The sequence below is a fragment of the Helianthus annuus genome, chromosome 15 (assembly GCF_002127325.2).
Source record: "Helianthus annuus cultivar XRQ/B chromosome 15, HanXRQr2.0-SUNRISE, whole genome shotgun sequence".
Lineage (NCBI taxonomy): Eukaryota > Viridiplantae > Streptophyta > Magnoliopsida > Asterales > Asteraceae > Helianthus > Helianthus annuus.
The window spans coordinates 38,517,356-38,530,666 of NC_035447.2; the positions used below are offsets into that span (position 1 = coordinate 38,517,356).

General features: G+C 33.8%; 1 protein-coding gene across 1 annotated transcript; it reads left to right on the top strand.

The window, feature by feature from the left end:
• The first annotated feature begins 571 nt into the window (after nucleotides 1-571).
• LOC110911427 (cysteine-rich receptor-like protein kinase 5) lies at nucleotides 572-11,487 on the top strand. The gene is made up of 7 exons (XM_035984298.1): nucleotides 572-1,328; nucleotides 3,480-3,623; nucleotides 3,696-3,829; nucleotides 3,950-4,160; nucleotides 10,452-10,689; nucleotides 10,791-10,938; nucleotides 11,008-11,487. Exons 1-7 carry the CDS (start codon nucleotides 572-574, stop codon nucleotides 11,269-11,271), a joined length of 1,896 nt encoding a protein of 631 aa, XP_035840191.1. The 3' UTR covers nucleotides 11,272-11,487.
• Nucleotides 11,488-13,311: the final 1,824 nt, after the last annotated feature.

Sequence of the window (13,311 nt, forward strand, 5' to 3'; positions counted from 1 at the left end):
ATAGGTTAATTGAGATGCTGACAGTTAAAAAAAATAGAAAAGATGATAGACCAGTCCTGCCATTTTAATCGGTCAACGAAAATATTCGAAATACATAATGCTTATCATTTAATTCATATATGGTCGTCTTCTTTGTAAAATGGTTAACACAAATAATGAAATTCACAAGGGATTAGAGCATATGGTCGTATATAATTGTAACTTTATGTAAAATAAACTAGAGCATTCCTCACTATTTTATGATATCTAATACGTGTTTGGGGCCCATTTTATTAAGTTTAATGTCATAAATATGTTAATACCTATTTTTAAAATGCATGTAAACTCAATAATAATAATAATATATCCTTTTTGTGTAATATAAATATAAATAGTCCTTTTTGTGTAATACAAATTTAAATAGTTAAAGTTTTAATTGAAAAATAAAATGTATAGTATGTCCAAGCTATATTCCTCGCGTAGTCGCGTTAAAATTCCATATACATTCCCTGTTATCTTATATATGTTTATGCCCAAGATAAAAATAAGATTACCAAACCGATCATAGCAGCCTTTCATCGTTCCTGAGATTATGTTTTTTTCATTTCTTTGTATTGGGATTCTTGTTATAATACACACAGTCACTGCTGCTGAATTTCAAACGCATTACTGTGACCTTAACATCAGCAGCCCCATAAACAACAACACCCTTTATTACTCAAATCTCATACAAGTCCTTGACTCACTTGCTTCTGATACCAGCATCAGTGATAACCAATTCTTACACACAAGCACTGGAAGTATTCCACCCGACATAGCTTATGGCCTCTATCTTTGTCGGGCTGATGTTCTCCCAAACGATTGTCGTAACTGTTTGCTCAAAGCGCGTGAAGATATGAACAACAACACATGTCCCTTTTCCAAGGCAGCAGTGTTTTGGAGTGACAACTGTATGTTACGTTATTCCAATTTTTCAATGGTCTCAACGATGAACTCTAGCACTTATATCCCTGAGTGCAACAAAGTTAATATTTCCAATCTGGATCAAGAGCAAAATAATTTCTGGCAACATGCTAAGAATCTGATGGATCGATTAGCCAACCGTGCTTCAGCTGATCAGAAAAAGATGTTTGCACATGATGTATCATCCTACAATGAAACCCAACTGATTTATGGATATGTCCAGTGCACACCGGATTTATCAGGGTCTGATTGTAGTAAGTGTCTCCAAGCGAGCATAGATCGTTTGCGAGAGTACTGTTACGGGAGAGAAGGCGCACGAGTGTTGGCTGCGAGTTGCAATGTTAGATATGAGATCTATAAGTTTTTACAATTCTCAGACAAACCAGGTTTGCATTACTTTTATGCTGCTTTTAATTATTATTATTATTATTATTATTATTCATGAACTAGCAGTGGCGGACCCAGGATTTTTTCCCACTGGGGTCCACTTTTTTGTGTTAAGAATTTTCACAACCAATTTCGGGTCGGTCGCCGTTTAGTTTGGGCGGGGCGGGATGAGAAACATAATAAACTACGATATCAAAGAAAACTATGTGATCATTATTACTCATTAATAAAATACGATATCAAATAACTATATGATCATTACTCATTAGAATACATACAATAAAAATACACGATGTCATTGGAAATGAAAAAAAACATTACAAATATTTAAAGTTGTTCCCTACGAAAATCAAACGGATACAACTCTGTCAACCTTAAGACCTTTTGAACATTAGATGCACTAAAATTATCATCTAGGCTCAAACTACTATACTTAAGTAATTCGATGTTACCTCACTAAAATGTTTGGCCAAACTTTTGTACTTGCATATCTAACAAAATGACGCTTGATAATGTTAGTCTTTTTTTCGTCTATCTTTCTTTTCAAAAATTTCAAACTTTTGTTTTACAGAAAAAGATACATCATCTTCAAACTAGAATTACCACCTTGATGTGTGCAGTGTTGCCTTACTTTTCCAACAAAGGTGTAAACTAGAAAAAGATACTTTTTTTTTTTACAGTAAAGGTGTGTAAACTTTTCCAACAAATAATGTGGGTTCCCAATAAGAAGAAACAATAATAGCATAATTAAATCTCCTAGGATTATTCAAAAATACGAAACCTTCAATGTCATGAGGGGTTGCTTAGAAAAATTAAAAATAGAAAGAATTAAAGATTGAACCTGAGACCACCTTTTAGTTGGAAAACAAGGGATTTGCCACTACATCAGTCTTTCTTTTTTTTATTATGGGGTCCAACTAATTATTTTTATGGGGTCCTTAAGAAAATTAACATACCGATTCTACTAAATTTTTAGAAAACATTGGGGTCCGGGGACCCCGACCCACCATATGTGGGTCCGCCCCTGTGAACTAGTTAGACGAGAATTCAGTCGGTATTCTATTCTAATCGGTTCCTTATTATAGATCCCATGAGACCATGAATTCAACCCACAATCAAGAACAATAATAATCAAACAAGAAGAGAGGGATAAACCCTAATATGCAATTGTGTTAAAACTAAACAATTGAATCTGAGTGAATACAAGATACAAAAACAAACTGAAACAACCCTAACCCTATACATACTGAACCGTTGCGTCTTGAACCATCGCGTCTCTTCAAGAATCGTCGCGTCCCTTGACGTTGTCTGATGTATCCTGGATGTGGCGATTCCTTTATGATGTAGGTTATAATCATTCATCTACCCGCTTCCGATCCTCGCACTTAACTAACTAATCTAAATACAATACAATACAAACCATACTAATGACTAATTACAATTTTCACCCTTATCTTTTCTTTCAAACTTGATCTACAAGACTTAGACAATTAAAGTCCAACAATTCCCCCCTAATTGTTTAAGTCTTGTTCTTCCCATCTTCATGCTCCTTTTTGGGCAATCTATGAACCCACTCTCTTCAACCATAGTTCGGAAGAATTATATTATATTATATTATGCTGTACTATGCTAGTTTACATTCTTCAACGTAGAAACAGTGTTTTGTTAGAATAATATATTTTTTCCATTTAATTTGAACTTTTCTACCAACAACTTGCGTCCGTTATTTTATAAAGAATTAGTGGTTGTATTTTTTTTCAACATTAGGATATAAACATTATTGAGGAGGGAATTGTATTTACTATAAAGTATAACGAGTAGAGGTACCGATATTCATCTTTATGTTTTTTTTTTTGGTTTTACTACAAGTCGGTTTCGGTATTTTTTTTTTTTTGCCATTTTTGCAATACCATTACCGAATTGGTATGGTAACACAACCTTGTAACTTTGAACTTTATGTTTGTAACTTTTCATGTAGTTAGATTTGATACTACTGTGAACAACATTTTGTGTTTTGTGCATATACTGAATTTTCACTATTTCAGGCAAGAGAATTCCATTGATTTATTTAAAAATATATATATATATATATATTTTACATGCAGGGAAAATTCCATTAATATATTAAAAGATATATATTTCACATGCAGGGAAAAAGAGAAGCTCATCAAAACTAACCATAACAGTTGTTGCTATAGTTGTTTTTCTTGTGGTATGTGTGGCCATATGCTATTTCTTCATAGTGAAGAAATGGTGTCGACCCATCACTAATAGTGATTTAAAGAAGGAAACTGGTAAGTACATGATAATGTTTAATGTTAAAATATAAGGGACAACCTTTTGATCAGTATATTTTCATTTTCTAGGTTCCAATATAGATGAAAGTGAAATGATAACTGAGCAATCTTTACAATTTGAATTGAGAACAATTGAAGAAGCCACAAACAATTTCTCAATAGAGAATAGAATAGGTGAGGGTGGGTTTGGTGTAGTATACAAGGTAAGAAGTTTCGTATCCACTGTTTTTCTAATTAAACTTTTTATTTTTTTTTAATATATAAGTGGACCATGATTGACATACATTTTTTGATATTCATATATTTCACTAATCAATTGTTAGGGAATTCTTCCTAGTGGTCTAGAAATAGCTGTGAAGAGGCTATCCAATGGGTCTGCGCAAGGCTCGTTGGAATTCAAGAATGAGGTTGTATTATTAGCCAAGCTTCAACACAGAAATCTAGTCAGACTTTTGGGATTTTGCCTTCATGTTGGGGAGAAGATCCTGATATATGAATATGTTGCTAATCATAGTCTCGACTTCTTTCTATTTGGTTAGCTTCAAAACCTATATATTAGTGCGTAAGAGTTTTGCATTAATTCTCTTAATTGTATCTATTGTTTTACTAATTATCTGAGTTATTAGTATACTTCAAGTACTATTATATATATAATGATGAAAACATTAACCACGCACCTTATACACATAATCACGCACGTTGTCTTACGTGATATACGTTAAGCCATATTGTATTTTACACCCCCCTCTCTCTCTATATATATATATAGATTCCCGTAGATAGTAAGTATTATGATATTTTTGCTCATTCACTTTTACATGGTACTAAAGAGATATAGTCGCGGATCCCCGGGCGAAGCCCAACCCACAACCCGGACAGCTGGCCAAGCATATCATCCGCAGGTTCACCCGCCACATAGGATGTGCCAACATGAGAGGAGACACGAATGAAAATATGAAAGCGACATGCAGCCTTTGACGGTCCACAAACCATTGTACCATAAGATCTCCACTAGCGGTTACCACAGGAGAGACAAGAAGTAAAAGTGATAGCGACATCTGTCAAACCGCACGTCACGGATTTACACCCTCCCAAACCTCCACTAGTCACATAAGGGACAACGACACATCCTGAAAGCGACGTGTCGCCAATGAGAGGTTGTGGACGCGCACCTTTCTCTTAAAACCACTAATGGTCAGCAGATAGGATACCTAAATGGATATCCTGATAGTAAGATCTCACCCAATCATTTCTCATTACTCTCTGGCTATAAATACTATACTCCACCAAGGTGAATGCATTCCATACGCTCCACTCACACTTAAGATTTACTCTCTATGAGCTATATTTATTCTCACGCCAGATGATGGTTACGAGAAGAACCCACAACCTCTCCTTCTTGTAACGAGACTCATAGCGTTCTTAGTTTTGTGGATTACTCCAATTATTGAGCTTGAAGTGGATCTCCATTCACCCGGTTGCGCATTATCTAGTCTACTTGATTAGATTGGTGTTTCTTCAGGTACTAAGGTAATATTCTCATACAAACCCTAGGCGTCTTCTTTATGTTCATGTTTCAGTCTAGATTCCCAACCCCCACATGTTTCCTATCCTAGCACACCATCTAACACGTGTTTCATGTCCTAAAACAAGCACTGGAAATTCCTAGAACATCGGATGTCATCCTTTTTAAACAATTATTGTTTATCATGTTACTTCGGCCGCCTTTCACAAAGAATACATTGCCATACAATTAATACCTAGCACATCAACCAAATTCCAAAATATCACTACCGCCTCGTAGCCGTCAGAAAACATAAATCTTGTGATAGTTACTTATTTATAACAATTTTATGATTTTATCACCATCTTTGCTACCCTTGACTTGGTTGGGTTTCCCTGCTATTTCTGCCTCCTTCCATTGCTCTAATATGCTTAAAACTCTTTGGTAGTCTTCATTGTCTTACTACTACTTATTTACTGCTCTTATTATACTATTCAAGTGATGGTTTTTGTTTCTACCTTTTAAACTTTGTTCATCCCATAGTTATTGTTTTAGTCTTTCTTGATTGTTCATGTTCACCCCGCTATTGTTCCAATATCATTTCTTGTCGGTTTTTTCTATTTATTGCAACTGCCAATAAAAAGAATACAAATGCTAAGCCCTGCTCCTACTTAAAATTCTCATAAGAGGATTATAATATACTTGCACAGTTGCTTACTTTCCATTTGACTGCTCAAACTCCTTAAACCAAGTTGATATAATCATGTAAGTAATCTAGCCTTAACTGATCATGGGATTCTTGAGCCACACATTACATGAGTGGGAATCAAGGTATTCTTTCTAGTCTACATAATATTTATCGCTCACCAATGCGACAAGCTAATAGATCATCATGCTCTATTCACAGTGTTCGATTTGTGAAGGCTTTGAGCTTTGGCCCAAGTTGACGACATAAAAAAAGGGTTCATGTAGGTTTCTTTGAAAAGGGCCCATATTTGTTTCCTTGATGGGTAAGATAGAAACCCTAATTTGAGGGATATAATTGGTAGATTGGCATATACTAGTTAACTTGTTTAGGAAGAAAAATGATGAATTAGCCAAGCTGTCCGATTCATGTTTTCCTAAATTAAGGTTTCTTGTTCCCAAATATAAACCATGCATGTACTTGTAATCTTCGAGCACATTGAATAAGAAGAAAAAAAAAACTCTACTTGCAGTCCTAGACATAGGTTTCACATCAACATCGAACTACCTTATTTCTTGTGTGTCGCTGATTTTGCTTTCTTCGTGATACTTGTGTGTGTGTGTGTTGATCACTTTCACATACCGGTTGAAACCTATTAAGCGGTGTCAGAGATCTGGCTTGTTACACACAATCACACTAAAGAAAAAAAATTGTAGAAAAGACCCTCCATTCAGAATTTGAAGATTACGATTAGGGTTGGACGTAGGCGCTGTCAATAACCCATGAAGAATCACCTAGACCCGGTTAGAGAAAGCCACTATGGTTTGGAAATTGGCAGCCTAGCTTAGCTGATAACCCAACGAAAATTGAAAAGGGATCAGTGCCCATCGTCGTTGATTTGAGTACAGCTTGAACCAGTTTTGAATATGACCCGAACCATCCTCAATATATGAATTTTGACCCGTGAGTTTCTGGGAACCATTTGCTTATAAGAGAAATAGAGACTAAGGATCAAATCAGTTTGATCAAGTTCTATTGTTTCAATGATATTTCTATGATTGGCCATTTATTTTTTATTCTACTTAGGATTTAATCTTGTTACCATTTATCATGGTAGAAAACGAGAAAGTTTTAATAAAGAAGTATAATGGAATGGATTTCAGTTGTTGTGGAAGATGCAAGTAGAAGCATCATTGGTTTTGAAGGATTTGGATTTGGTACCAACGGGGGTAAGACCTAAGAAAATGAAACTAGCTAATTGGAATTGAAAGAAAAGAAACTCATGATGTTTATTGCAATTTCTTTAACAAAGAGCGTTGCTTGTAACATCATGAAGAAAACTATGACTCGCGGTATGGTAGAGGCTCTATCAAAGATGTATGAAAAGCCATTGTAACAAATAAGATGTTCTTGATTCGGGACTCGGCGAACACGAAAATGCGAGTAGGAGGAATTTGTGTGAATAATCGTGTAGTGAATCGTTGAATGTCAATAGAGGCCCGAGAAAAAATAGGAACATTTGGATGGGGGTAGGAGTTCATCTAGAACTTGGAAGAATGTAATGTGTTGGGGTTGCAAAGAGGTGGGACACTTTAAGAGTTAGTGTCCAAAGGTTAAAAGCGAAGTGAATCTGTAAAGTACATAGAAAATCATGTGTTAATTCGTGGTGTGGAAAGCAGTGTGAACTCTTGGGTTAAGGATTCTAGTGCTTCATTTCACTACAACTACAATGAAGCATTGAAGAATCTGAATGTAGGTGACTTTGGGAAGGTACGTTTTGCAAACGATTAAGTTCTTAAAGTTACAGGCATGGGAGAGTTTGATCTAAAAACTCTTGTGGGAACCACATGAAATTTGAAACACGTCAGGATGATTCCAAGCCTAATTACAAAGCTTATCACTATTGGGTAGATGGATGCACCAGGATTGGATGTCAAATATATGATGGTGGAAAAAATGGAAGATGATCAATGGTAATCTTGAGGTTGCTTATGTTAAGAAATGGAGATCGTTGTACATGGTTGAGGTACTGCCGGAAGGAGTGAACCTTCTTCCACTACTAGAAAACTGCTACTATTCCTACCAAAATTTCCTACACATTTCCTACGAACGAAAATGCCGACACTTTTCCCACGAAATTCCGACGAACAAGAAAATGTCTTAGTTTTGTGACAAAAAAGCGACAAAAAGCCACAAATTGTTATGTGTAGGAAAAGTGTCAGATTTTTCCCACGGATTTCCGACGGAATTCGTTTTCATTTTAACTATTAGTCAGAAATTCGTAGGAATCCATGGGTAAACGTAGTTACCCACGGATTTCCCACAGAAATTGACGTGGGAATAGCAGCAGTTTTCTAGTAGTGTTCCGACTATTGATGAAGCCCAACTCACATAATAATATTATAAGTAGAAGATGGTGTGTTTTGGAAGAGAGCAACCTAGATCCACTATTAAAGGTGAATGTGTTTAGAGGTTTAAACACTTGCAGTCAGCATCGGCAGTTAGCCAATCAAAACATTTGCCCAGAGAGCCAAGAAGAAAATGTGTTTTGAAGACTAGCATTCCAACTGTGAAAGTGAGACCATAAAAATGACCATTTTCCTTCTTAATGTTTCGATTTTGTCGTCAGTTTTGCTCCCCGGCTCTAACTCCATCCATATTATATGTTAATTGGAATAGTATTTTGGTAATTTCAAGTATAACATAAGTGTACTTGGATCTTGTATGTTAACTTGAAATTACAAAAATACTCTTTCATTTAACATACAATATGGATGGAGTTAGAGGCGAGGAGCAAACTAGTGACAAGATCAAAACATTGAGAAGGAAAATGGTCGTTTTTAATTATTGGGGCAAAGCTGTTAAAGTGATCAAACCACATGGAGCAAAACAGAAGTTAACTCTAAAAAATATTGTACATCGATAGACAAAGGAGCCTTATAATTCCGTCCCCATGAAAAAAATTTCTAATTCTGCCACTGCCTAGAGTCATAGGTGCAACTTTTTAGTGCTCTATAATAACTATCAGTAATTAATGCAACCACCAACTTGATTACACAAACGAATATGCATAAGACCACCCGTAGTGGGGGTTTTGGGGCGTTTTCCTCTAAAAAACGCCCCACAACGCCCATCTTCCGCTCCCGGGGGTGTTTTTTTCAAAAAACAAAATGTTTTTGGCGTGCTTTTTTCCACGCCTTGCTTCAATGGTTTGGCCAATCACCTGTGATCTTCTTTTTGTTTGTCCAATAACATTTTTTGATGGTTTTTTTATTTAATTTTATTACACCCCTTTTAACATAATGCCCCATAATGCCCACATCCACCCATTTTAGAAAAAAAAACCCATAATGCCCCATTGTTACAGCCACATGGCGCAAAACGCCCAAGGCTGAGGGCATTATTTGTGTTTTCCACTACACATGGTCTAATGGAGTTCTTGGGGATGAGGTATACATTGAGCAACCACATGGTTTTATTGTCAATGATAAGGCCTCTGTTATATTGTATGCAAAATATCTTGTGCTTTGTACACCTTAAGTAGTCTCCGTGGGCATGTTGGATGGTTTTCTTTTACTATTAGTGAGTCTAGGATGTTCATAGTGCATATGTTCATGTTATTCTCCACAAGTCACTAGGGCTAAAGGATTGTTGTGGTTATTTATATAGATGACATCATAATCACACAAAATGATGTGGTCAGGATTATCGAGCTCAAACAGTTTCATCGTTCATAATTCAATATTGACGTCTTAGGTAGAATTTAATAATTTCATAGCATAGAAGTATTTTCTCCACATGGAATACAAATTTCTCAGTGGAGGTATGTCCTTGATATATTATCTAAGTGTAGATTATTAGCTACAAGCGCCAACTCATAGCTCATTGCTTCCCGCAGTGACGCTCCTTTTAGAGGACTAGAGCCTAATAAAGGATCCAAGACAATATAGACATTGGTCTTGAAACTTAAGTAATTAACAATTGATAGCCATGCCATGTACTTGACACTTGTGTGTTGGGGACTCAAGACCACACCATGGTATCGAGATAGATATACTCATACGGAAATTAAGGAAGTTAACTTGTTTTGCGAAGGACTATGATTAGGCATATGTAATCTAGTATCCTAGAACAGTACATAACACACAATATTAAGATCAAGTACTAAGTCGGAGTATAGAGTCAATGCAGATATCACGTAAGAGAAAATTGGATTTGTCGTGTTCTTACGGAACTCCGACTTGTTTGTAACGCCTTATCGTTATTATATTGTGATAACCAACTGTTATATACATATATCCAAAACTCAAGTACTTAATGAGGGTACGAAACATATATCCCAGCATAGACTTTTCTAAGTTTTCTCATTGGTATATATTGTGGAATTCTTATCCAACCTAATTATTCATGTAGTTTTACATTCACCTTTGCAAATACTAAGTAATCCTAACTTCTCCCATCTGCTGATATGTGCAAGAATTGTAGTTATCCTTCTATCATATGTGGATATCTGTTATCCATGATTTGTCAAGTAGTGAAGTGACTCGAATAATCAAGTAGGGTTTCTACAATATCCAAACAAATTAATTTAGAACGGTCTATTTTATTTCAAAACTAACTTTCATTAATTTTTTAGATCCTACAAAGCAAGCGAATCTAGATTGGTCAACCCGTTACAAAATAATTAGAGGAATTGCTAGAGGGATGTTGTACCTACATGAAGATTCTAGATTGAGAATTATTCATCGGGATCTCAAAACTAGCAACATATTGTTAGATGACGAAATGAATCCAAAAATTTCAGATTTTGGCATGGCAAGGATTATTTGTGGAAGTCAAACACGAGCGATGACAAATAGGATTGTTGGAACTTAGTAAGTTGCCTAACTTCCACATTTAACACATAAACTAGACTCATCTTGTATCTCTTAGATATATCACGTTTTGACGTTCTATTTTATTTTATTTTCTTAAGTGGGTACATGTCACCAGAGTACGCAATGCATGGCCATTTTTCAGTGAAATCCGATGTGTTCAGTTTAGGTGTATTAGTTCTTGAGATTATTAGTGGAAAGAAGAACACTTGCGTCTTCCAACCAGGCTACACAGACCTTCTATGCCATGTGAGTACACCCTTAGAATTAATGTCATACAATCTAATTTGTTACCTTACTCCAAAATTTTACTTCTAGGCTTGGAATACATGGAAGAATGGAGAACCATTTAAGATACTTGACTCATATCTGGTGGACTCAATCTCAGAAAATGAAGCCTTACGTTGTATCAATATCGCCTTATTGTGTGTTCAAGAAGATGATGAATTAAGACCATCAATGGCTTCTGTAGTCCTCATGCTCAATAGTTCCTCCATTCCATTGCTAGTCCCCAGAAAATCCTCCTTTTGTTTCTCGGAGAAGAATCAGATTGACACAATCAGAGCAGTTGGTGACACATAACAATACCGAAGCTTCAATTATTACTGTTGTGCATCCTCGATAAAAGGAGCCATTCAACTATTATAATTTGGTGTATGTATGGTATTTAGCCCAATGATATTTTTGTCTTCCTTAAACGTTGAGGGACATGTTACTGTAAAGTATAATTAGGAGTAGATTAGATGTGTGTAAGTTGTGACATTTGTTTAATTATTTGTTTTTGTAAAATCTGTATATTTATTAAAAGTGCATGTATTGATATGTACATCTTAATATTTGCGTTTACTATAGTTATTTTAATATTCAAAGTTCCTATAATCTAGCTATCTACTTTAATAAAATAAACCAATTTTTGGACACGTGTCATTTATTGAAGGTATCCTCAAATATATATTTATCTTATATTAACTAAATAATTAATAAATTAATATTAAATCTTATCATACTTTAATAAAATATTATCCTCAAATCTAAATTCTTAATTTAATATATTTTAAATAAATACCTCTATTTCCTACTTATCTTATATTAAATATATAAATAATAAATTAATATTAAATGTTATTCTAATTTTTTAAAAATATAATTTTTTTTATTATTTGGTATACAAAATTATATTTATTCAACTCGTGTAAAACGCAGGGTTTTTAAAAATTTAACTTTTTTTGTTATTTACTATACAAAGTTACATTTATATAACCGGTGTAATACACGAAGTTTTTAAAGATATAACTTTTTATCATTTGCATGTAAAATTAGATTTATCGACACGTGTAATACATGGGGTTTTTAAGGATATAGTTTTTTTTTATTATTTGGTAGATTTTTCAACCCGACTATACACGGGTTTTTTTAAAGATACGATACTTTTAGTATTTAATATACAAAATTACATTTATTCAATCTGTGTAATACACATGGTTTTAAAGATATAACTATTTTTAGATCTATTAAAAACGTGTAATATACGAGGTTTTTAAGGATGCAATTTTTTTTATCATTTGGTAGATTTATTCAACCCGATTATATACGGGTTTTTTAAAGATACGACGTTTTTAGTATTTAGTATACAAAATTACATTTATTTAATCTGTGTAACACACATGGTTTTTAAATATATACTTTTTTTATTATTTGATATATAAAATTACATGTATTTAACCCATATAATATACGAGTTTCATAAAAATATAACTTTTTATTATTTAATATATAAAACTACATTTATTCAACCCGTGTAATACACGGGGTTCTAACCTAGTATTAGTAATATATAATACTAGGGGAAGGATACACTTAAAAATGGATTTTGGCTAAGTAACCTAAAAAAGATTGTGATGATGACATGTGTCACTCTTATAAATAGGAAGAAATGGCATTTTGATACTAAAATATTTTGGTCCTTATAAATAGGAGTGTGAAAATGACATGTGCCACCCCTTCTGTTTTCTAAAAAATACAACACAAAAATCTAGTACAAAAAATATAGCACAAAAATATAGTAAAAAATATAGCACAAAAAATCCAGTACAAAAAAATATAGCACAAAAAATCTAGTACAAAAAATATAGCACAAAAAAAATTTAGTACAAAAAAATATAGCACAAAAAATTTTAGCACAAATAAATCTGGTACAAAAAATTCAGCACAAAAAATTCAGAAAAAAATTAAAGACAATAAATTTCAACACAATAAATATAGCACAAAAATGTAGTACAAAAATTCAGCAGAAAAAATACTATACAACATAGAAATACAACATATTTGTGGGTTTTTAAGTTTTTTTAGTCGTCATATTTTATATAGCAATATGGTACTCAAGTTAAAGATAAAAAGACGCTCGATTTCATAGTAAAATTTTTATGAAAAAATAATGTCGTATAAAAAAGTTATAAACGTTTAAAAAATTAGGGGTGGAATATGCATATGTAGAGAGAAAGTCAATAAATATGATTTTCCAAGATACCCTTACACTCCTTAAGATTCTTTTCAATTCTACTTAAGCAAAATAAACTTTTTATTTTAATAAACACATTTCGTTACCATAAATTCTCACATATT

Bases quoted from the DNA above. Each gene is read 5' to 3' on its own strand.
- LOC110911427 (XM_035984298.1), top strand. From the start codon at position 572: ATGTTTTTTTCATTTCTTTGTATTGGGATTCTTGTTATAATACACACA. The intron at 4,161-10,451 runs GTTAGCTTCAAA...TTAATTTTTTAG, and splicing joins TCTCGACTTCTTTCTATTTG to ATCCTACAAAGCAAGCGAAT. The intron at 10,939-11,007 runs GTGAGTACACCC...TTTTACTTCTAG, and splicing joins ACACAGACCTTCTATGCCAT to GCTTGGAATACATGGAAGAA.